We start from the raw sequence: 23,160 nt of genomic DNA, 5'->3' as shown, positions 1-23,160 counted from the left end.
AGCCTTTCCTTTCTTTACAACATAACACTCTGCCACAGCTGTTGTATATATGAGCAAGGAAATCTCTGAGATAAGATCCCCTCCTTTCCATCGGCAACTAGACTTTGCTAAGTATCTTGCTGTGACCATCTCCAGTATCAGCTCTGTGTTTCCTGAATTCAAATCTTCTTGGATTCTACCTACCCAGCTATTTTGAAAACAGTAGTATACTGTCACCAGAAATTCTGGTGACAGTATACAACGCATGCACTACACAGTGCAAAAAAAACCCCATATATGATCATATATAACCCCATATACGACCATAATCATGGTCAATGTACAGCTGGATAGTCACGTAGTGTTCGTTCTCCATCCCGAGCTGTTCCTTCAGGTGTTCAGATTGCACTCTGCAAAGAAGCCTGGAAAGGCAGCAGCAAACGAGGAGACATCACATGGGTTGCTTCTTAAAGGTGGTGCTGCCACAAACAGAAGAGGTGAGAGACAGCTGGGGAGTAGGAACCAGCAGCCAGAAGTAAGAGATGAAAGTCCAAGGAATAAAAAGTGAGACACGTAGGATAGGATTCAGCTGCCTAAATATAGATGTCTAATGCCGCCTGAGAGTCCTGGCGCCCTCCAAATCCGCTATGTGAGGTTGGCAGATACAAGACAGGGATCAATGACAAAACAGTGGCTTTTTAAGCAGAAGCTGGAGGCGAGGTGAGACACACGAGGGTGCCCAAAGTGATACAAAATCCTTATAGTTAGGCAACTGAACCATGTTTCCAGGGAGATTCATATACCTACATTTAGGTTTCTTAATGCAGATGTTTCCATGTTCTCTGGCTGTCTGAGCTAACAAAGATCAGAAATACAGTGTAGACCATAATTTACTCTAGATACCTGTATCGACCAGTCCGACTGACTGCATTGGCTACATCTCTACTGAAACAGCCAGCTCACATGCTGACGTCCACATGTTACGCCTAAATTTGTGTGTCTTAAACATGTGAACCAAATCACTTCCCTAGATGATACGATCAGTTAAAAGAAAGCAAGTGGCTTGGAAAGGGTAAAGACCAAACAAACGGAGGCTGAGAGATAAATTGAAGGGGATGCAGATGGTGCAATGAACTTTTCAGACCACTTTTTCTGTGATCAGGGATGAAAAATTGCTCTCAGTACATCCACAGTACTCCGTCTTCATACAAGTTGAATAGCTATGCAGGGATGTTATGTGACTGCAGGATGGGACTCCGATCACAGCTAAATAAGATGGGACCCATATAACAGAGCTACTGGAGAAGCTGGAAAAGATAGTCAGTTGGTGAAACTCACTTATGCCTTAATTGTCATTATAAGGCTGAGCATTAATCATCACTAACACATGGCCGTTTCATGAAGTACAGTGATTTACCTTTTGGGAAGTCAATATGGGGGTTCTTACTAGTACTGAAAAGAAGGGGAGTGAATGTATTAGAGCTCTCTTACCACAAGCAAGATAAGAGACATCAGAAATGTCTGGGGTTTCATCTCCAGACAATGAAGCCATGAGCTAATGATGACCTTAGGCTTCTTGCCTCAAATGAGTGACATGACTGAAAAGCAGCCATCATGAGATATGCAAAAAAAGAATGTGACAAGTTGAGACTAAAAAGAGAAATCCTATCTATCTGGATAATTACTTGGTGAGCTCTACTATAAAAAGCAAAAATAGCTTGCCAGCAAAGAGCAGCTGAGTACAGTGGAGTTCAGGATGAGTCCAATGGATCAATTTGTGGAAAATGAACTTCAGCATTTTCTGCAGCCTTATCAGGAGCTGAGGGCTTTGTTCAGCAATGGAACAGGGCACTTTCTGTGCATATCATCTGTGCTTTAATGCTGATTTATGGGTTAAAATGAATGGAACCACCCTAGCAGAGAACCAAAAAAACCCTCTGAGATGTTGAGGTCAACATTTCCTTTCTTATTCTGACACGGGTGTGCTAATGATATTTAGCAAATCACTTAATGTCTCTGAACCTCAAACTCCCCTTCTATAAACTGGAAAAATAACTATTTTTTTTACAGCATGGCAACACGGGGAAGTAGAAATAAATGGTGTTTCTAAAATGCTATTGCAAATATTACCATCAAAGAAGAGACTTTGAAAATTTAAGAGAAAGAGAGAAGCTCCTTGTCTGGGAGCTAGGACCACTGGAGAAGAAGTAATCAGAAAGTCTCCCTGGGTCCAACAACACTGAAGGGCTAGGAGCACCCAGAGAAATTACCGTGGGGATAGATCCACACATTTTACTTCTAGGTTGTCCGAGGACTCTGACAGAGTTCTTGCAGCCCTTTACAGAGCTTTCATAATTTCACATCTGTTGTGATTCTGTTGCTCATAATTCACACTGGATTGTGATCATACATTGAAGCGGAAAGTGATGACAAACCCTCCAGGAACAAAGGTGTCTCAAGAATTCTGATCTCCCAACTATCACTGTATTTCCTCATCCCAGTTTTCCTGCAAATTATTGTTTTATTAAAATTAATTAAATTCTTTCTGATGTTTCATAAATTCCAATTTTACACTGATTTTTTCCCTTTGTTATATATTTCTCATCATCACAGACTTCCTATGTACTTACAGTCATGTTTTACCATCTGACTCTTTTTTTCCCTGCAGATAAGATGCCAAGTGCTCTGAAGGGCACCAAAGTCCAAGATTTGTTTGTAGACCATACTGTTGCTCTCTAGCAGTTTAAGTGAACAAAATACTCAGGCTCTGTCAGAAAGTCTTTGGCCCAGGCCACTGAATTAGAAGCAACAGCATGTGATCAAAGATTGCTGTGCTGAAAACAGGGCATGGAGAAGTTACACAACAGGGAGGACCTAGGGATTTGGCTCACATGATGTCAACCTCAGGTCCTGCTCAGGCAATGCTGAATGCTGATGTCCACATCTATTAAATCTGTTTACTAAACTGTCTCATTATCTATTTTGTGTCAGTATTTCTTTAGGGTGTGGTAGAATTGGACAGATGGGCTTCAAAACCTTCCTTTGGGCATGGAACAGTCAGGATTGGACAGATGGGCTCCAAGAAGTTACCTTTAGGCCTCGAACACATGGGAAGAGAAAGAGGAAAGGAAAAAAATCAGGCACTCCCAGTTTTACAAGGAAGCGTAGAAACCAGTGTAAGATGTGGGAAACTTGCAGAGACTCTACCCACTTATCATCTCACAGCTGAAACTAGAGCAAGGATACCTCTCCAGAAGATGCTGGACTATGATTTAACAGCTGCAAATACCTGTTTGGCTTTTAATAGCATTACTACTCACAGATGTGCTGGAGGGGAGTTTGTGCAGCAAAGAAGTGCCTCAATGTTTTTTAATAAGTGTTTTTAGCAACGAACACATGCTTTTTCTTAAAACCAATATGAAACCGCATTTAAACTACAAAAGAGTGTAACAAATGACTGAGCCTGTTTTAAGTACTACATATATATATATATATTAACCTCCCAGATTAGGCTTTCAAACCCCTTTTTCCAAAGAAAAACACAAGGCAGTGAAATAAGTCTTTTGGCCAGTACTGTATTAACTAAACAGTCCCTTGAGATTAACAACAAACAAATATTGGAGCAGACTTTCTCAGGAAGTGATTACACAAACAAATTCTCTTTTTAAAGTTCATGAAACCAATCTTGAGAAAGGTCAAGCAGTGATCAACAATGTGATCCCAGCATCCTAAGGATTCCTGTAAGTAAATGCAATGCCTGGGTTTAAGAACTTTGATATTTAAAGGGAATTAGGTGAGTAATTACTTCTGTGTGGAAAAACACTGATCCTGTCCGTTGCAAATAATGTGGAACAGCCCTAGTGACATTGGGGACTCTGAAACCACTCGAAAAAGGGGACAGGTGGTACTTCCCTGAAATCCTGGTCCTCATCTCTACAGAGGGATGAGAGGAACAAATGTGCTGAACCCATGTGTTCCAGTTTCATGCCACAGCAGGATTTCCAGGCACTCTGGGGATTTTCTGTGACTCTGTTGGCTTTAAATACTTCTGTGTCACCTAGAAAGTGCCCTACTAATGCCACAGACACCAGGCACTGCCTGAACACTAAGGTAGATCTTGCCCTGAGGAATCACTGTCTCCTAGAGCAACCCCACATGAAAAATGGAGGACTTTTACACATATCAGATAAAATCTCAGCCACGATGAAATCAGAAGTATTGCCGTTAGCTTCAGTGGGGTGAAGAGAGCAGTATTTGTAATATGTTGCTATAAAATGGACAGGTAATTAGCTCCAGTGGATAATCATAGTGCTTAACATGGATTCTGGGTGTCCACATTGCAGATCTCCAGATAACTATGTGGCATTAGGATGACCAACATGTTTATAGTAACACTGTACAGCCTTTCTACCCACTTTCTCTGTCTATCAAGAGCAGAAATAAACCCCAGGCATCCAGAAGACAGGCTGCTCACTTACCCACTTTCAGCGTGCCCCCCACCACCACGATACAGGCTGCACTCAGGACATTGCTGGAGTTGCTGGGGAACTCGAGGGTCCCCAGGACGTAGAGACCTCTCAGAGGGGGAAGAGCCGTATCCACCAGGATGGTCCGGTCTGAAAAACAAAGCAGAGGGTTGTTTAGAATGATGGCAGCCGAGCAACACTACTTGCTAAAAAGAGTGGCACGGAGGTGAAGAATGTTAGCTTTGCTTGAGTTTTGCTTTATTTAGATTGTTCTTGCTTAGAATTACTGGAGCAGGGCTTGTGGGTTTGTGCAGCATCCACACCCAAGAGCCTCCACAATGCTACAGCCACAACAGCTGAGTGTGGGTGTAACCTGATAAATGAATAATAGCATCATATTTACGATGATATTGTTGCATGCTTAAGTCTCATCAAATGTTGCTTGAACCTTTAAGAATGCATGCGAAGGGCAGAAAGTTAGAGACATGTTAGTCTCGCTAGGTGAATCTGGCTCTGGTTATGAAAGTAAATGTTGCAATGCAATGAAATGAAATGAAATGAATGCAATGAAACAGGACTAAGTTAAGCTGTTTCCAGACAGCATTTTTCCCTCACGGCATTGAAGAGAACAAGATTGATGCAAGTGAAAAAATCCAATGGTGTCAAATAGGTGCTTCATGGCACGGAGAGCCTGCAAGTCCCCACCTTGTTAACAGCAGTGATCAGGGTGACAAGCTGAAGCCACAAACCATAACCCACCTCCAATGACACCTTGTCCCTGATCTTCCCTCTCTGCAGTTTGGCTTTGCTCCCTGAGGTTTTGTGTATAAAAGCCCACCTCTTCCCCTCCAACCAAGAGGAAAGTTTTGCTTACATCAACACAATCTGCAGGAATCCAGACTTCACAAGCGGTGTTCCCCAGGGCTCAGTACTGGGGCCAGTTCTGTTTCATATCTTTAGCAATGATCTGGATGAGGGGATAGAGTGCACCTTCAGTAAGTTTGCAGATGCCACCAAGTTGGGCAGGAGTGTTGATCTGCTTGAGGGGAGGAAGGCTCTGCAGACAGATCTGGACAGGCTGGATCGATGGGCCAAGGCCAATTGTATGAGGTTCAACAAGGCCAAGTGCCAGGTCCTGCACTTGGGTCACAACAACCCCATGCAACTCTACAGGCTTGGGGAAGAGTGGCTGGAAAGCTGCCTGGTGGAAAAGGACCTGGGGGTGTTGGTCGACAGTCGGCTGAATATGAGCCAGCAGTGTGCCCAGGTGGCCAAGAAGGCCAATAGCATCCTGGCTTGTATCAGAAATAGCGTGGCCAGCAGAACTAGGGAAGTGATCGTCCCCCTGTACTTGGCATTGGTGAGGCCGCACCTCGAATCCTGTGTTCAGTTTTGGGCCCCTCACTACAAGAGAGACATTGAGGGGCTGGAGCGTGTCCAGAGAAGGGCAACGAAGCTGGGGAAGGGTCTAGAGCACAAATCTGATGAGGAGCAGCTGAGGGAGCTGGGGTTGTTTAGCCTGGGGAAAAGGAGGCTGAGGGGAGACCTCATCGCTCTCTACAACTGCCTGAAAGGAGGGTGTAGAGAGGTGGGGGTCGGTCTCTTCTCCCAGGTAACAAGTGATAGGACAAGAGGAAATGGCCTCAATTTACGCCAGGGGAGGTTTAGATTGGATATTAGAAAAATTTCTTCACTGAAAGTGTTATCTAGCACTGGAACAGGCTACCCGGGGGAGTGGTTGAGTCACCATCCCTGGAGGTATTTAAAAGACATGTAAATGTGGTGCTTAGGGACATGGTTTAGTGGTGGACTTGGCAGTGCTAGGTTAAGAGTTGGACCTGATGATCTTAAAGCTCTTTTCCAACCTAAATGATTCCATGATTCTATGATTCTCCAACTCTTTATTCACAGGACTACTCATTCCCTGTTAATAATTTAGTTAACAGTGACCAGGGGAAGCATCATTCACTCAGATCCTTATGAACAAAACAAGGAGCATATTTTTGTATTACAAAACAGAGCGGGGACTGTTGTTGATTGAACATAATGACTACATAACCACTGCCTCCTAAAGCTGCAAGTCTACAGCCTGTGAACCTTTTAAATACCACTTAACCTTTCCAAGTAGGACATGAGGACAGATGTAAATGGTGCATCGTTTAGAGGTAGCCCACAGCACAGAGGTGAATTCCACCCTCAGGGCCCATCTAATGCTCTTTGATATCACTGGGAGCTTTTCACTTGATTGCACTGGAAACCAGATCAGGTCCTTAAATCATGGCTTCCAGCTCCTTTCCTCTTGACAATAGACAAGAGCAACAGTTTCCTGGTATGGTACATCTCCTGAGTCAGTAGATGCCCCATGAAGAAGGAAAAGCAAGGTATTTCCTTAACAAAGGGTTCCATGAGATGATCTAGTTGTGACTTTCATAAAATAGCTTCCAGAAAATAAGAATCTTCAACATAATGGCAACAGCCAAATCCTGCCCAAAGATTTGCTGCTGACTTTCGTTGATCTCATAAACATTTATTGGAAGGCACAGATATACAAGGGAAGATTAAGAAATATCTTAATTTAAGAAACATCTTAATTTAAGAAATATCTTAATTAACAGAGATTAAGGAATATACATATTTTCCAATGGATTTTGACAGAGCGGTGAGAATGGGCCACTTGAAACAGTTTTGGTGCGGAACATAGGAAGAGCCATGCAGTGTCTTGGGAAGTGGATCAACTATTTCACAGTTTTGCTTCTGCCTATAGCCATTAGCAACTGCTTTGGATGAAGACACAAATGAGTGTAGACACAAATAAGTAGCACAGTGAAAGTCCTTTCCCCAAAACATGTAATTAGGGGCTGACTCAAGCCATTTAGCACAAAGGTTTAAGAATTTTTCCAAGCCCTGTTTGCAAGAAACGTAATCAAAATTTAGACAAAGTACACTCAGAATCAGACTGAAAGAAGTATGAGTAGGCTGTCTTTAATACTAGCATTTCCTAGCTTTGACTCTTTGGTTTTGCAGCCCTGAAGTTTCACAGCTTCAAGGGAGAAGAAACTTCTGCACGGTCCGGGGTCCTGGGTCTGCTTGAAGATTTGCTTGTCTCTTCTACATACATATGCCTACTCTATCCCTTTAACTCAATCTTCCCACCTCTTCCTTTCCCATTTTTTTTTCTTCTTTCTCTCTGGACATCAACAAGGGACACTCTGAAAGCCCAGGACCTCTGTTCTCAAGGACTATGCCAAGCACTGCAGTAACCCATGGTTACTCTGAACACCCCATCTCAAAAGAAATTCTGTGCACCCTTGGGCTGAAGCATCTTTCAAGCATGCAAAATTTTCACAGCATTCAGATGTAATAAGTCTCTACAGAGTAAGTGCAATCTTTTTTTCCCCCTAAATCTCATACTGTTAGTACTTGATAGATTTTTACAGGCATGAAGAAACTCCTGTCTATAATCTCTTTACAGGACAGGTATAGTCCTATGCCCTGCAGAGCTGAGAAGTGAAGGCACAGTATGTGAGGATATGAAACAGAGAGAAGAGAATAAGGGGGAAGATGTTGTTAAAATGATATGTCTGAGACGGAAGGGGAATCTAGTTTGTGAAATCACAGCTCAAGAATGTGGCAAAAAGCTGCAGTTGACAAAGGCCATAAGTATATTCATCAAACACAGACTGAAACATTTTTACAAGGAAAAGAAGAAGTGCTCCTAGGCATACCATTTATATGTCAAGTTTCAGTCTAGAACAGATATTTTTGCTGAGTTGCACATCTTTCTAAAAAAGGTTTTATAAAGGAAATGCTGACGGTAGCATCACATACGTGAGCCTTGAAACACAGGAGTGAGAAATTCCCCCATTCAGAGATATGTCTGCAAACCTATAGTTTCCTCAGTTTAAAAGAACAACACTCTGGGGTGTGATGCTTGGAGTGTGAAGTCCTCAGAGGGTGAAATGTTGCTCTGTAGAAACAACAGAACACTCCTTTGAGGAAAAAAAGTCCTTCCACACTTGAGAAGAGCAAACAGATTCAAAGGAGACTTCCTTACAAGGGTTCATGACTAAGGGGTCAAAATCATAAACTTCAGGTTACCAAGCTCAAGGGATTTACCTTTAGAGAAATACAAACTGGAGTTTTTTCTCCCATTAAGATATTGATATAATAGCAAGCAACCACTTCCAGCAAACCATAGTTTGAGCCTGAAAACAGGGCTACGTTTTATTATACATATACTTCCTTCAGACAAAAGCTCACAGGTATGCCACAGTCTTAATGTTCAGATGTACAATACTGAGAAGTCGCTAATGACTCCAGCAATGACAAAAAATGCCTTTGATCAAACGCATCTCTATATAAAACACCATAGCATGCCATTGAATGGAAATCAGGCACAACAGAAGAGCTATTATACGAGATACAGTACTCCAGCATTCATCTCTTCAAACAGAAAAAGTTCAAAGAAAATCAAAATCAGAAAATGAATAACAGAGTGAATTCCACCACTGGAAAAAAAAAAGAAAAAAAAGGAGAGAAATTGCCAGAGGCTACGTGATATCATATCAATACCCTTCAAAACAGCATTCCATCGCCTGGAATTATAACATGTTCTCCTTCCACCCAGAGTGCGATGCGTCAGGAGTGCGTCACACTGAAAACCATAAACCAAAGCCCAGAAAATCCAAGGGCTTGAGAAGCTAATGCCACTGCTGGCCGCCAGAATGGCATGACTAAACTCATCCAGCTTGTTTTTCAAGGTGGTGGGACTGCGAAGGCTGATGCATGTGAGTGGTCCTTGTGGGACAGCTGCAGCTCTGGAGGAAGAACGTCCAGAGATAAAAGTACAAGTTGTTGCAGGCTGAGCTAAAGCTTTCCAGCTGGGGCTGGAAGAGACTTGTATCTGCTAGGGAGTCAGACATTGAGGGGACTTGTAACACACCAACACTAAAAGTCACTTTAACATGAGCGACCCATCTCGGTTGCAAGTGAAATTCATCCTTGTACAAAGAAGTCTATGAACTCCTGAAGTCTCACCAAGGCTTTCAAAACAGGGCAAAAAAATGCAATAACTTAGTACACAACCCCAATTTCCAAGCCCTCCAAAAAAACACCTTCTAATTGTGAAGCAGACACCAAGCAGTGACACAAAAACTTGATTTTTAATATGAACATTTTGCTAATAGAGGTGTTTTCTAGCTTTTCAAAATTTCTTGAGTCCCGCCCATGAGGCAGCTCTAGTGATACAATTTTGCTTATTTTGTTAAATAAGCAAATTGAAGCCTATATTAGCTAAGTTTACGCAGTGCCCTAGCTCTTCAGTGAACTCTGGAAATCCACAGTCATTCAGAGATTTCAACACAGTGTCAGGCCCAGACCAAAGTCTTCCCCTGCACTTCTTCACACTAGAAATGAGCACTAAACGTCTATTATTTGTTTTTATAAGACTAAAACTGTTCTTTGGGGGCTGAAAGGACTTACCCAGTAACGCACAACATACCAAAAGTAGGCCCATGGCTTGGCTTTCAACCTGAAAATCATTATGGATGGCTCCCAGTAGAGAATTAGAAGTAACTAAAAGACAGTGGAGAGTAAGACACAGCTGCATCTTCCCAGGAGTGAATCACAAAAACTTATTTTTGTGTGTACAACAGCACAGTTTGGGTGGTTTGCAGAATGTTTGTTCTCATGAGAACAAACTCTCACTTTTCTGTAGCCATCTGGAGTCATTCCAAGTTTAGCAGGATAGGCACAAGCCAGTGGAAATGGGAAGGGAAACATCCATAAAATGCCATGATTAAACATAAATTTAAAAAATTGTCGATTTCATTTTAGATTTTGGACCCAAGCAAGGGGTTGACTTTCTTGCAGCTGGAAACTCATATACATACTTGTGGCAGCAAAGCAAGGTATGACAAATGGACTGAAAATTAATCTTGCCTAACTACATTTTAGGTGCCCTCATTTGAGCAACATATCCCATGCCCTTATCACACCAATGATGACTATGACTTCAATTTAGGACCCTGCACTCTGTTGAGTCCCACTGCCAGTAAGTGTTTCAACACCTCCAAGCCAGCAGGAATGAAGAGGGAGAGTAAAAAGAAAGTAGAGGGAGTACGATCAGAAAAGGCAGGCATGCAAGAGTAGTTGTCTCTCAAAATAGATTGGGTGATGGACAGTTTGTGTTCATGTTTGTGTTCATGTTCTTGGGTTAAAATTGAAGGATAATTCCAGAAAGGCACTGGAGATGAGAATAGTTTCTGCTCACCAACTAAACACACGTACCTACTCTAGTGATAGGAGCTAAGACATTTTTATCGCTGATAGGGAGAAGACAGTCAGAGAGTATGGCTCTCCACCAGTCCAGGCAGGTACTGCATTTTCACGCATCATTTGGCCCTTTCCTTTTCAACCATTAAGTATTTTGTTGTGGTTTTGCTGTTCAGTAAAGCCCCTCTGAAGAGCAGAGACAGTTTTATTGTACACTGTGGAGCACCCTGCTCTAAGCAGCTGAACAAGGTGATTCAGAACTGGGAACTCCCAAGGTCTCAACCTGTTCAGGCAACAACTTGCATTCTGGCTTTGGGCAACCTTTATTATCCTGACCCCTCAATTCCTCATAGGCAGAGAACATCCCTGTCCATGGTAAAACACAGATCGTGTCTAATAGTCCAACCCTTCATCTGCTGCCTCCCAACCAGTAAGCACCACTATGCTAGAGGGAATCCCTGTACCACATCCTTCAGCACAGCGCAGACATTCCCCAGTTAAACTGACCAAACCATCACTGCTCTAAATTTGGAAGATGTTAGTTCTGCCCCCAAAGGCTGTGCGGTCATGCTGCACAGCACCAGGCCTGAGCTAATGAGCTTTGACTCTCAGGAGAGCTAATTAGTTCTAGTATACCAGCATGCTAATGCAGCGGTGTTGTTTCCAGTCCTAGAACTAGATCAGTTGGGCTGGACGGTGGGCAGCAATGTGCAATGCTTCAGGCACAGCTTAGTCATGAGGGCTTTGTGGTATGTGACAAAGGCCATGGTCAATATCTCACACGGCAGCTAAAATGAGTTATTTTTTCTAGAAGCTTACGCTCACCTTTGCAGGAAGCACAGATGAGTTTTATTCACAGGTGAGTTTGCAATGCACCAAAGGACCATCGCAACCTCAGCATCCAGCTTCCACTCTCTCAATCTAATCTAAACAACAGAACCACAAATCCTTAGCCAAACCTTTTTTTTTTTTAAATTTATTTCTTACTTTCTGGTCCTGAGTAGATTGTGATTTACCTCCAGTGACCATCTGAGCACACCCTACATATTTAACTCACTGTCAGTGCAGAGGTCTTAGCTACCAGTGCCACCCTTGTGCCTCTTCATATCTGCATCCAACATATGGTTTTAAAGACTGAAATGATTTGGTCTTTTGGCAATCATGGGCTGATATTGGTGAAGTGGTTATAATGTGATACACAAGAAATTGAAACAGATGATCTGGTACTGTCTCTGGCCTTGTTCTCGAAGAGCTATGAAGGACAAAATACACAATGGCATGCAAAATCCAGCAATGGCAAGAGGATCCGAAAGATAGCAAAGCACATGAGAAATGCCCCACTGTTTAATGCCTGCATAAGGCATCAGATACAACGGAGGTGAGAGTGGAGTAGGAAACAGGGAGCACAGGACAGAAAGGACACTCTATGTTTCTGAATGGCAAGCAGGCACATGTTCGACATGAAGTACCAGTGGCGCGGCTGGAGTAATGTTGTTGGAAGAGATTCCAGTGTTTTGGGTGCTACGTTTGGACTTTGGAGATTGAGGGTCAATCCTCTGTTCTGGTACAGCTTGCCACTGGCAAGACCTTTACATGGATGTTAGTGTTGCTTATATTGCCAAGGGAAATAGATGTAGACCTTCACATCATATTTCAGAGGACATATATTAAGTGCAAGTGCTAGGTTCGTACCTCAGGTGCTACTGAACATGCTTTGGAGAAATGAGGTTCAGGCATCAATTTATGGCACCTGAACTGAGCTGTCTGATGGGAGCCAGGTGTCTAAGCTCCCACCATAATAAATTCCTTTAGGCATTTAGTACTATCTGAAATGCCCTTGGATATTTGAGAGCTCACACAGGACTGACAAACGTGACATAGGGGACACCTGTGACCATCTAGGGTTTCACCCTGGCTAGGCAGGATGCTCCTGCAGTGCTTCAGACAACACCAGATATCTTCATATAAGCAAGTGACTTGAGCCCTGGAGCTCTACATAATACCATCGGTGAAGAACAACTCAATTCACATTAGATACCCACATTTGGTCAGCTCAGTAACTTTTCCAGCTCTACTAACTGTAATGATGAGGAAGAGGTTAAGATGCCTAAACATATGTGCTTACAGTTACCTTAGATGCACATAGGACACAGGACCTACAGGAGATAAACAAAGCCCTGGGGGGACATTTCTGTGCCTTCTCTGGCCTCTGAACTTAGAAACACTTAACCACATTTATGCATTATAGCTAGTGAGATGACAGAACTGAAAAAAACACATTGTGCTTGTTTGATAGGAAATAGGAACCTAATCAGAAAATGGAAATTATCTACTCTTCAGTTTAATGTAAATTCCCCCAAAAAGTGAAGAAAAGCATTATTTCAAACAACATGAGTTTTTTTTAGCATTTCTCAGAAAACTGAAGATTAAACTAAATATTCATTAAAGGTTGAACATAATTCTTAATTTAATCTGAAAATTTGTATATATTACTTTTAATGACACAGGACAGAGAAGTCCTAACCATGACTGAGGCTCCACACACAAATGCCAACACAGAGCAACAGAAACTTCCTTCCACAAAGACTTCATAAGCCAAAACCAGGTGGAAGAGGAAGAGGCATGGAGCAGCGTTATCACCATTTCCAGAAGTGGAGCTGTGGTAGGCAGAGAGATTTATCTGGATTCAAACAAATGAGGAGGGGCCAGCACCAGCTCCCAGAGTATTTCAGATACATACTGCACAGTATTCATAGGATCATACAATAATTATGTCTGGAAGGGACCTCAGGAGATCATCTAGTCCAACTTCCCGATCAGAGCAGGGTCAGCTATGAGGTAAAAAGGTTATCACAAGTTTTTTCCTCCAGATTTCCTTGCAAGTTGACTAATATTTTTGCTAGAATTCAGAAGGTTGTTCATGCAATACGGTTGTAAACTGAGCTGGGATTTAAATGTAACTCAAGTCTGAGGTTGAAATACAGGCATAGGCTAAAACATCTAGGAGGCATCCACAGCAAATGGATTGAGAGATTATCATTGATAGTGGGAATTGCAACAGGAAAATAAAATGGAAGGTAGTATAATGTGGAAATGTAAAATATGCTTCTTGCACAAAACACAGAGAGGTGGGTCAAGAGATGAGCTTGTTGTGAGCTGTGATTTTGGGTCTTGCAAATTTTCTGTTCTGGAAATAAAGTCCCTGCATATAATTAAGCTTGAATATCAGTATGAGTAAGTAAGTGTGTGTGTATTTGTGTGTATGTGTAAATGGAAAAGAATGATTATTCTGTTCCAAAAATCACACCTTTGTACTGTAGCTAAGATTTCAAGGTGACAAGGAACAAGTGTGGTGTCCTGCACACACTGGAATGGACACTAGTGCCAAGGAGCCCATGTTGCAACACAAATACATATCTCAATGTAAACAGACCTCAGCACTCCTACAGAAATTAAACACCTTTCCTTCCTTCCTTACTAGGTAAGATGATGACGTCTTCCCCAGGGCCTGGGATGCTGTGGTCGGATCCACCCCAGCCTTTTTCCACGTCATTCCATGTCTCTGGGTGAGACCATTTCAAGACAGCGTCAGAAGGAACTACAAAACAGGACATACAAAGACAGAATTATCATTTTCAGTAGCTGGGAGAATTACCATTTCTTTGATAGTCAAGCATCTGTGGTATTAACATCCTTCTTTTGTACTGATGAAGCAACACTAACTGCTCTTTGTTATCTTCCATGCTTAAAGGAAGCTGCCCGATGAGAAAAAAGATCTCTCTCAGGACTATGTTTTCAAAGTTAAAGGGCAGAGAGATAACTGAAAAAAACAGATTCAAATTCTTTGGGACCCATCAAAAGCAAAGCAAATCTTGAGGTTTGTCATACGTAACTTATGATACGCCTTGTGAATATGCTTCACATATTCACATATTCACAATAATGAAGCAACTGCTTCATTATTTTTATTTATGCCATCCAAAGCTCTGAGCACATTGAACATAAAATTAAGATGAACAGATGAAAATAAAAGCCAGTCACCTGTGCTTGGATCAAAATGGTAACTAACCCTACCAGAAAGTGCTAACTCTTCTCATGTATTTTTTCTCCCCCAGTGCTCTAGAAAGCAGATTGAATTCCTGGGGTATGGGAATTTCCGTACTTTCCCAAAGTATGAAAGATTTTTAAAAAAGGATGATCAACTCTCAGAAGCTTGTTAGCCCTCAGAAAAGCAGGAGTCTTCCCATTGCAAAGGGTAATGAAGACCTGCCTTGGAAAACCAGTTTGGCTGAGACACATGGTACCTCTTGCTCATTCTCCAAAGATTTATTTTTCAGCTCAATCCAAAAGGAAACTTCTGAGCCTTAGCATCAGAAAAATACTGGGAGAAATCAACTTCACAGAAAGTAGGTGCTTAACTTGCACTTGTATTTTAGACAGGTAATGAGTCGGTCTTCATAAATTAATTGCCTAAGTTTGCTCTGCCATCAAGAGAGGAAGGAAAGCCTGCAGGGGGAAATCCTGTACACTAAGTCTAGTGAGCCCTAAACTAACGCAGGCAGGGCCTCCCTCTGGAGGCCTCTACAAGCACCTACCTCTGTCCTACCACTGTAAAGCAAATTCTGGCATTTTTTTTCTTGAGGAGGGCTTCACTGGGTATTGAAAGTACAGGGAAAAGCTCATGCTTAAGTGTGCGGGCTCAGTAACATTGTGGAGTAGAAAAACCCTCTGTTGCCAGCACAGGGAAACACGGAGAAATTAAACGCAGGTGGGGCTCCTTGAGGCTGGGTCTGTCTTTCCATTACTTGTTTGTTCAGGGGAAACACTCTACAAAAAGGTCTCTAAACCCTATTGCCACATAAATGATTATTGATGTTAATACACAGCAAGACAGCTATGCAACTAAGACGAAACTTTGGAGGTCTCCCTTGTTTCTGGTGTATTTTTCTGTCTGATTCGACATGTAACTGTGGAGTAATGTCAGACTATTAAACTAAGATCACTGTGGAGCACTAAAATACACTGTAGTCTTACATTCTCCATGACCTTTCTGAACTGCTATGGTATTTCTTAACAAAAGTTTATAGTCTTTTACGCTGTGGAATCACACATTTATCATCAGCAATGGTAGATATGGTTCAATGAAATGCTCAAATGAATGCCAAGAACCCCTGTTGGGTTGATGGATGTATAAAATATTGAAGTGAAAAATAGCAATCTATTTCTGAAAAAGTAGTAAAAAAGAAATGGTGTGACTCCCAGATCAAGCCTTTCAGACACAGACTGACACGCACCTGGGGTAGGTAAGGCCACTCTCTCCTTCTCTTTCAGTGTGACCTGAATCAAGTCAGCTCCTGTGACTGAATACAGAGAATTTTAGGGAGTTACAGCAAGGCCTTACAAATTAACACACAAAAAAAATCATAGTAAATCAATTGCTACATGTGATTTTCTGACAACATTTTACATTTCTAACAAACATTTTTTTTAAGAACAGCTATACATGTTTTCCAAGCATTTTTGTCTTTTTTGTACTTTGAGAAAGGATTAAACAAACACATTTTAATTTACAGATATGGAAGGTCTCAAGACAACTCATTAGAAACAGCTAAAAGAAAACATTCAACAATCAGAAATTCTAGGCTGGAACACAAATCTCATTTATCCCACTATAAATCCACAGCAGTTCCACTAACACAAGCGATATTACACCATTGAATGCATAATGTATTAACTGGCTCAAACAGCGAATTACAGCTTTTGTTTTGTAGTTTGGTTTTGATATTTTTTTTCCCCAAATCTGGTATCTGAAAGAGATGCTTTAATTAGTCAGTCTTTATAGACTGAAGACAGGGACCCTGTGTTCTCTACTGTGAAAAGAGGTCAGAAGCAATTATCACAGTTGTAACCTTTGTGCCAGTATATTGTCAGCAGGAGAAGGGCCAGGATAATGCAAATCAAACTAAGAGGAGCAGGAGAAAACTGCTCCAGACCCGGCTAAAAGGCTACCTCCTCTTCATCTCCAGTGGCATATAAAGACACTTCCTCTCAGTCACCAGACTGGAACAACTGTAGGTTAAAATAGAAACACTCTGACAAACAGATAAATCTCCTGTCCGCTGCCCAACCCCTTATGGTGACCCTAAAATGTCATTGGAAGATTTTTGGGGGGTAGAAGAATTGTATAAATGAAGCCATTGTCAGAACTTTCCTCAGTTCCAGAACATGCCAGGAACTTTCCTACGTGTGTATCAACCCACCGATGGGATTTCATGCCATATTGTAATTTACTTATTTTATCTTTAAACAAGTCTCTGTACTTTTAAATTGTGAAAACCATCCTTCCCTACCTCCCTCCTTTTCTCCCAGTGCAACTGAGCAAATTTAAAATAACTGAGGTTCATTAATTTTAAGTGTTCAATAAATTAGTATGAATAATCAAAAAACTTGATTCTTTCTGATAATTACTATTTGATGTCAGTTGAAAGCACTCGATTGAGTTAGCAGCATATGCTCCTATGCCAAATGAGGCTTCCATAATTAAATAGAAACTGATTCCATGAGGTTTTTCTCATGTCTGATTAATTAGTAATCAGGTGCCTCAGCCCTGTTCTTCAGTGACACCTTCTCTCCCAACGGTAGCTGTGATCTGATCCATTTATCAGTCAAGCCAATCTGCCCCAAATCATCACATAGAGCGCAAACTGAACAGCATCATGTCTTTGGGTGGCCACAAGGTGAACCTTTGAGGAGAAAGAATGACAGGAAAATGCTAATTTAAAGTCTTTGACACAGAGTTCATGTGGCTTTTAGACGATACTCTTCTATGGGTACTTTTATGGTTATGGTGGCCTTCCTTCTCTTCTCACTTATAGCAGGGCAAATCAGGAGTCCAAGGTGTTACATCAGTCTTAGGAAAAGTGAGAGAACCAAGCCCTGACACTATCCTTTTTTCCAGAAATATATTTTGTCAGATTTGTTGGGGGTTTTTTGCTTAATTTTGGAGACACTACAGTGCAATCATCTAATTAAGGATGTTTGTATTGTTCAGAGAAAAGCTGTTCTAATTAAATCCTGGGGGGACATAAAACTTGATCAATATGCTACATAAACCTCACAAAGGGGTTCAGTCCCCTTACACAGTGAAGAAAGGAACCATTAAGAATTAACTCAGTACAGTCATGTCCAGAGTCAGGGCAAAGATAAAAGTTTCTCATATTTGAAGTGTCATCCAACCACAGAGCATGACAATTCAAACCATTATAAGTCATTTATACCCTCCACATGAGTGCAGGAATCGGGACCTGAATTCTCCACAGCCCTGCAACTTGCACAATTATTTATGTCAATGGGGTGTACAGTGCAACAGTTGTGAATCAGTAGTATTTTGTTGCCATTTCCCACAAATACTCCTAAAAACCGATCAAAACCGGAGAGATACAGGCCTTGGGAATAATCAAGACTCCAGTGACATAGTCCTTCTGGTTGTTTTGTTTTGCTGCCGACTACGTTATCATTGTTTCTGTACAGGACAGGAAGAGATATAGGCAATACAGACAAAGGACGTTATTAGTAAACATTGAATTAAGGTGACTCTTCACAAAATGTAGTTATAAGGCTCCAGGGCTTAGTTGTATAAAACCTTTATAAGGCTCATCAATTTTCTGTCTTATTACAGCTCTTTGTGGATGTTTGCTCTGTGAATCATAAATATAGGCCTTCTTGACGATACTCCTGGTAACTTTCTTCTGGTTCAGGGCTCCTTGAGTGAACATGAAGGAGGAGCAACTTAGTCTTTTATCAGCTTTGCAGTGACGGGGAATTTTGCCTGTGGATATTGGGAAGGGTGGAAACTAGGATAAATGGCTCCAATAGTCTGACTTACAAATAACAAGCAACTCCATGCTATTTAACATCAATTGGGCTAACATACATCACAGGAAAAATCAAAACTTTTAGACAGCACAATCAACGACACAGTGAGACACACCTCTAGAAAGTGGAGAACCTGGGACAGGATATTTTGATCCTCTACCAGCATCTGTTACAGGAGGTACCCAGAAATATGGTATCACGGGGACATTGCAGTGAGGAGAAGAGATGTAAGAAAAAAAAAGATTTGGGCTAATGGACACAGATTCTTGCTTACAGCAGATTAATATTTGCAGCGGCAGAGGTGAAGGCATGAAACTCCTCCTGCAGAGATCGCATAGTCGAAAGACCATCCCTGACAGGATTATAAGGACATTTCATCATTTCAGTTCTGTAACTGCTACATTCTCTGATCTCTCTGCTGCCATGCCAGAAGGACAGGAGCTCATTCACCAGAATGAAGGTTGATTTTTCTCTTTGTGTCTCTTACAAAGGGCACCTCTGCTAAGAACTGACATTTCATTTCATGGAGACCACTGAGCAGCCCACATCTGGTCAACTGACTTTCTGAAACAACTGATATAGGGTGAGTTTTATCTAGCTGGAAGAAGACTCATGCCTCTACAACCAGTGCTCTGTAAAAAATTAACTCCATTCTTTAGGTCTTTCACCTATTATTCTCCTTTACCCCTGAGCAATAAGGCTGCAGAAAATATCATTGTTTATTTATTTTCTGTATTTTAATATTAGAAACAAACATTCTTAAGGGCCTGTTTTTTACTCCTATACAAAGCAATTACAAAAACCCACAGAGTGTAATGGAAGTGAGATCATCCTTTAGGAATTTAGAAAAGACAATAAATGTAATCAAATTATTTTTTTGAAGAACTATGGAAACTGTAAACCTGCTTCTGACACAGCAGTAATGTGAGGTTGGGCCTCAGGCCCTCTTAACAACTCACATATGAGTAGCTTGAGCAAAGTTAGCAGGATGACCCATCTCCATTAAAGTTGTGTCTACTGAAAAATGTATTTGGGGTAAATAGAAAGTTTGATAATCCTTTCAGTGATGTTTTCCATAATGTTTGTGTCAAGCACTTCAATTTGAGAAAAAAGCCAAGAGAAATCTGGAGATGGAGGAAGCCAACACTTTGTTTCATTCCAAAAGAAAATGGTTTAAACACTTCAAAAGTGAACAAAAAGGAAACAACATCTCTGTTTTTTAGCCAATTCCAGTATTGCCCAGAGACCTTAACCAAGGAGCAGTACCACACTGTGGCACCACACGCTTGTATTTTTAACAGACTTAAAAAGCTCATGTTATTATTGTAATTTACAGAGGATATTTCTCCTAAAAATATCCCAGTTGTCCCAGTGTGATGTTTCTTTCTCCCTCCCTTGTTACAATAAGTTTTTTTTTATTCAGCATGGTCATGTCATGTTAGGACCACTCTCCTGAAACATGGCTGAGCCACAACCCATCAGTGTTTCAGGGAGCCACGCACCAATTTCAGTGCCCACCAGTGATCTTTGAAGAACACTACTCTCAAGACATGGGGTGCCCCCGAGAAAGTCAGGATGATGCTATGGAGATGGATAACATCAGAGCAAAGCTGCCGATGTAGAAATGACTGGCACAGGACACCCCAAGCTTCCTTGGCTCCCCTCTCCCCCAGCATCCAGCAAGGACATGGGGTTATCTATCTTTCAGTGCCTATTCAGTGCTTAGGGACATGGTATAGTGGTGGTCTTGGTAGTGTTAGGTTTACGGTTGGACTCGATGATCTTAAAGCTCTTTGCCAACCTATACGATTCTGTGATTCTGTGATTCTATTTCTTTAAAATGGTCTGAAAAGATTATTTTCAAAGAGACTCATGGGTTAGTTAACAGGGTTGATGTATGTAGGTAGCAGTGAGTACCTTTGTTAACAGGATCATTGCATAGGTAGCCCACATCGAAGAAATGGGGCTATTACAATTACATTACAATTTTTTGTAAAAAAATTACAGTTATTACAATTACAATTATTTCTCCATTACAATTATTTCTCCCCATTCAGCGTCCCCTGCATTGTCCCATGCCAAGGTCTAATTTACAAAACTGCAAGCATGCAGAGCGTTAGGGCAACTTAACTCCTTTAATCCACTCCATATGGTATATTTTCTTGCCTTCTGTGTTAGACAGACCTTTTTTTCTCCCCCAAAAATAAACAAACACTTGCATGACGCTGGGCAATTTCAGATGGAAGGGGGGGCATGGAGAAAGCCTGAGCCCAAGGCAAACTGTTGGCCAAGGTGGCTTCATTCAGCTGCCCGCTTCGTTTGAATAACAATATCTTCTCAGTTGTGGGGTCTTCCCTCCCCTTCTCTCCCCTTTCCCCACCATGCGGGCCTGAGCAAAAGGCTGTGTGAATTCAGGAGCCTGCTCGTGAATGAGCTGGCATCTGATACGTATTTACTGACGTTAATTTTGGATGTAATGCACCCCTGCCACTTCCCCACCATTTGCCCTAAAAGGCTTTCTGATGGGCACAAAGGCAAAGGGTCAAAAGTAAGTTGACCCCTGCCAGAATGTACAATTATTGGAAAGAGGCAGTACACCAGCAGCTGTCGAAACCCCACTGGCGCGGCGAAGTGCTTCCAAAAGTCAGAGGATGACTAATACGCTCGAGCTCTCCCCTCCACCCTGCAAGAGCCGGCTACTTTCTGCAGGAAGAATTATGGCCTTCCCGAGCAGCTGCAATAATTGTCTTCCCATTGTCCCCCAGCCCTCCCTCCGCCACCCCCTACAAGTGCCTATTGTCGGTGCGGAGTCAAGTGATTATATGCTTGGGCTGATGCTGTTTGCGCCCAGCTGCCTGACTGCTGACACACGAGCACCAAGAGGGGGGACCCGCGTCTGTGAGACGGGACTCCGACATACCAGACCTTTTACATAAGTCAAACAGGAACAAATGACTCTTTATCAGCCCCTTCTCCCTTTGAAGTGGCGGCTGCTTATAGGCCCTTACAGCTTTTCCTCCTTAGCCCGAGCAAACATCCTCCTTTTGATATGCTACATGCTCATTATCTCTGCCCCATTTAATGATTTTTGATTGAAGGGTGGCAGCGCAGTTGCCAAGAGGGTAGTTAAAGAGGCTCCACGCAGTCAGGACGACAAGAAAGGCTTTCCTTGTGCAGCAGCCTAAATTTGGAGTTTCTTAACAGTGTGTTCTTGTTCTTAGCAGCAGATAAGGGCTGAGCGTGAAATTCTTAATTAAGCAGTAAATAGAGAGTGGGGTGTCAGCAGATGCAGCCTGTAGCCATGGAGACCAAGTCAGATGAAGGAGGGAGCTGAGACTCAACGCCGGCCCCGGGCTCGGGCATGACTGACAGCTGAAGAATCCGACAAAGCTTGTAAATGGGATTAATTAGTTGGCTAATTATTTCATATAGTTAAATGTAAATAAAAAATAAAAAAACAGCTTGCAGAGTTAGGCGGGAACGTGTTCTGAAGGCCAGGCCTTCAAGCGTTGTCCTCTCTGGATCCGTGCGGGGACTGGTGGGTTTTTAAGGCCAGAAGAGACTATTGTGGCAGCTTTCTCTGACCTCCTGTGGAGTGTGAATCTCACCTCATGAGGTTTCTAGTAGCTTCTTGTAGAGCTGGAGCATATTTCTCTGAAAAGATGGCCATCTAAGGACCCTGAGTGATGGAAAGTCCACCACATGCCATGAGTCTGCTCTGATGGCTAATTATCCTCACCCTCTCAGCCTGCACAGCAGAGATTAGGAGAGAAATTAAATGGCACACCAGGGCTAGGAATCCACTCGCTTTGCTTCAGACTTTTACCCTACCAACAGCATTAGATATTAGGTACCCGACACTGAATTGTTGATCTCACTGCTATAAAAGTTCTTGCTGAAAATGTTCACAGCATGAATTATACACATTAGGTCTTTTCATAAATTTCCCCTCATGTACTCTGGATGATTGTTTCTCTCTGTATTAGAATAAGAAACAAAAACGAGCTCTTCATATAATAAAAATCAAGGTGAAAGGAAGGCAAGAGAAGGACAAGAAAGTATCTGTGATACAAGAGTGACATATGCGAGCCAGATCGCTTTGTCCCAGTCTTTCCAAGACTGTCATCTCCTCTATTTTCAACGGTAGCAAGAGGCCAAGATATAGGTGGCATCTTCTGAGCTTTCCCGTGCTGCCCTATTTATGAAAGTGTAATTCAGGATATGCAAACTGAAAAACAGTTGACTTCTATATTTGAAAGAACAAATTTACACTGTTAGTAAACTGAAATAATAGAAACATATTTCTTTCAGCAGATATTTGGCATGATCTTGGTAGAGGCTTAGCCTCAACAGCTAGATTTATATATAAATCTATATATAAACAGGGCCAGGACGTGGAACTAAGAGCTGGACCCCAATAATCTACATGGCTATATTGCTGGCAAAGTTCCTGGCACAGCTTTGGCCCAGCCCAGTGCACTCTCCCAGATGATGACCATTACAGTTTGGGAGCTAGCATAGGACTGGGATCTTTCCTAATTTGAAGCCTGGGCACATCCAGCCTGTT

The 23,160-nt window shown here is 42.0% G+C and overlaps 1 protein-coding gene across 1 annotated transcript in view; it reads right to left on the bottom strand.

Moving 5' to 3' along the window:
* The window catches only part of PKHD1 (PKHD1 ciliary IPT domain containing fibrocystin/polyductin), a 269,779-nt gene that overhangs the window by 91,684 nt on the left and 154,935 nt on the right, over window positions 1–23,160 (bottom strand). The window contains exons 49-51 of the mRNA XM_075497242.1: window positions 16,013–16,078; window positions 14,197–14,316; window positions 4,458–4,595 (exon numbers count right to left, since the gene is read on the bottom strand). Of these exons, the coding sequence (XP_075353357.1) occupies window positions 4,458–4,595; window positions 14,197–14,316; window positions 16,013–16,078 (324 nt within the window). The remainder of the gene's footprint in view (window positions 1–4,457; window positions 4,596–14,196; window positions 14,317–16,012; window positions 16,079–23,160) is intronic.

Source organism: Mycteria americana, chromosome 3, assembly GCF_035582795.1.
Source record: "Mycteria americana isolate JAX WOST 10 ecotype Jacksonville Zoo and Gardens chromosome 3, USCA_MyAme_1.0, whole genome shotgun sequence".
Taxonomy (NCBI): domain Eukaryota; kingdom Metazoa; phylum Chordata; class Aves; order Ciconiiformes; family Ciconiidae; genus Mycteria; species Mycteria americana.
The sequence above is the reverse complement of the archived record's forward strand: the minus strand, read 5'-3'. Positions and strand labels throughout refer to the sequence as shown.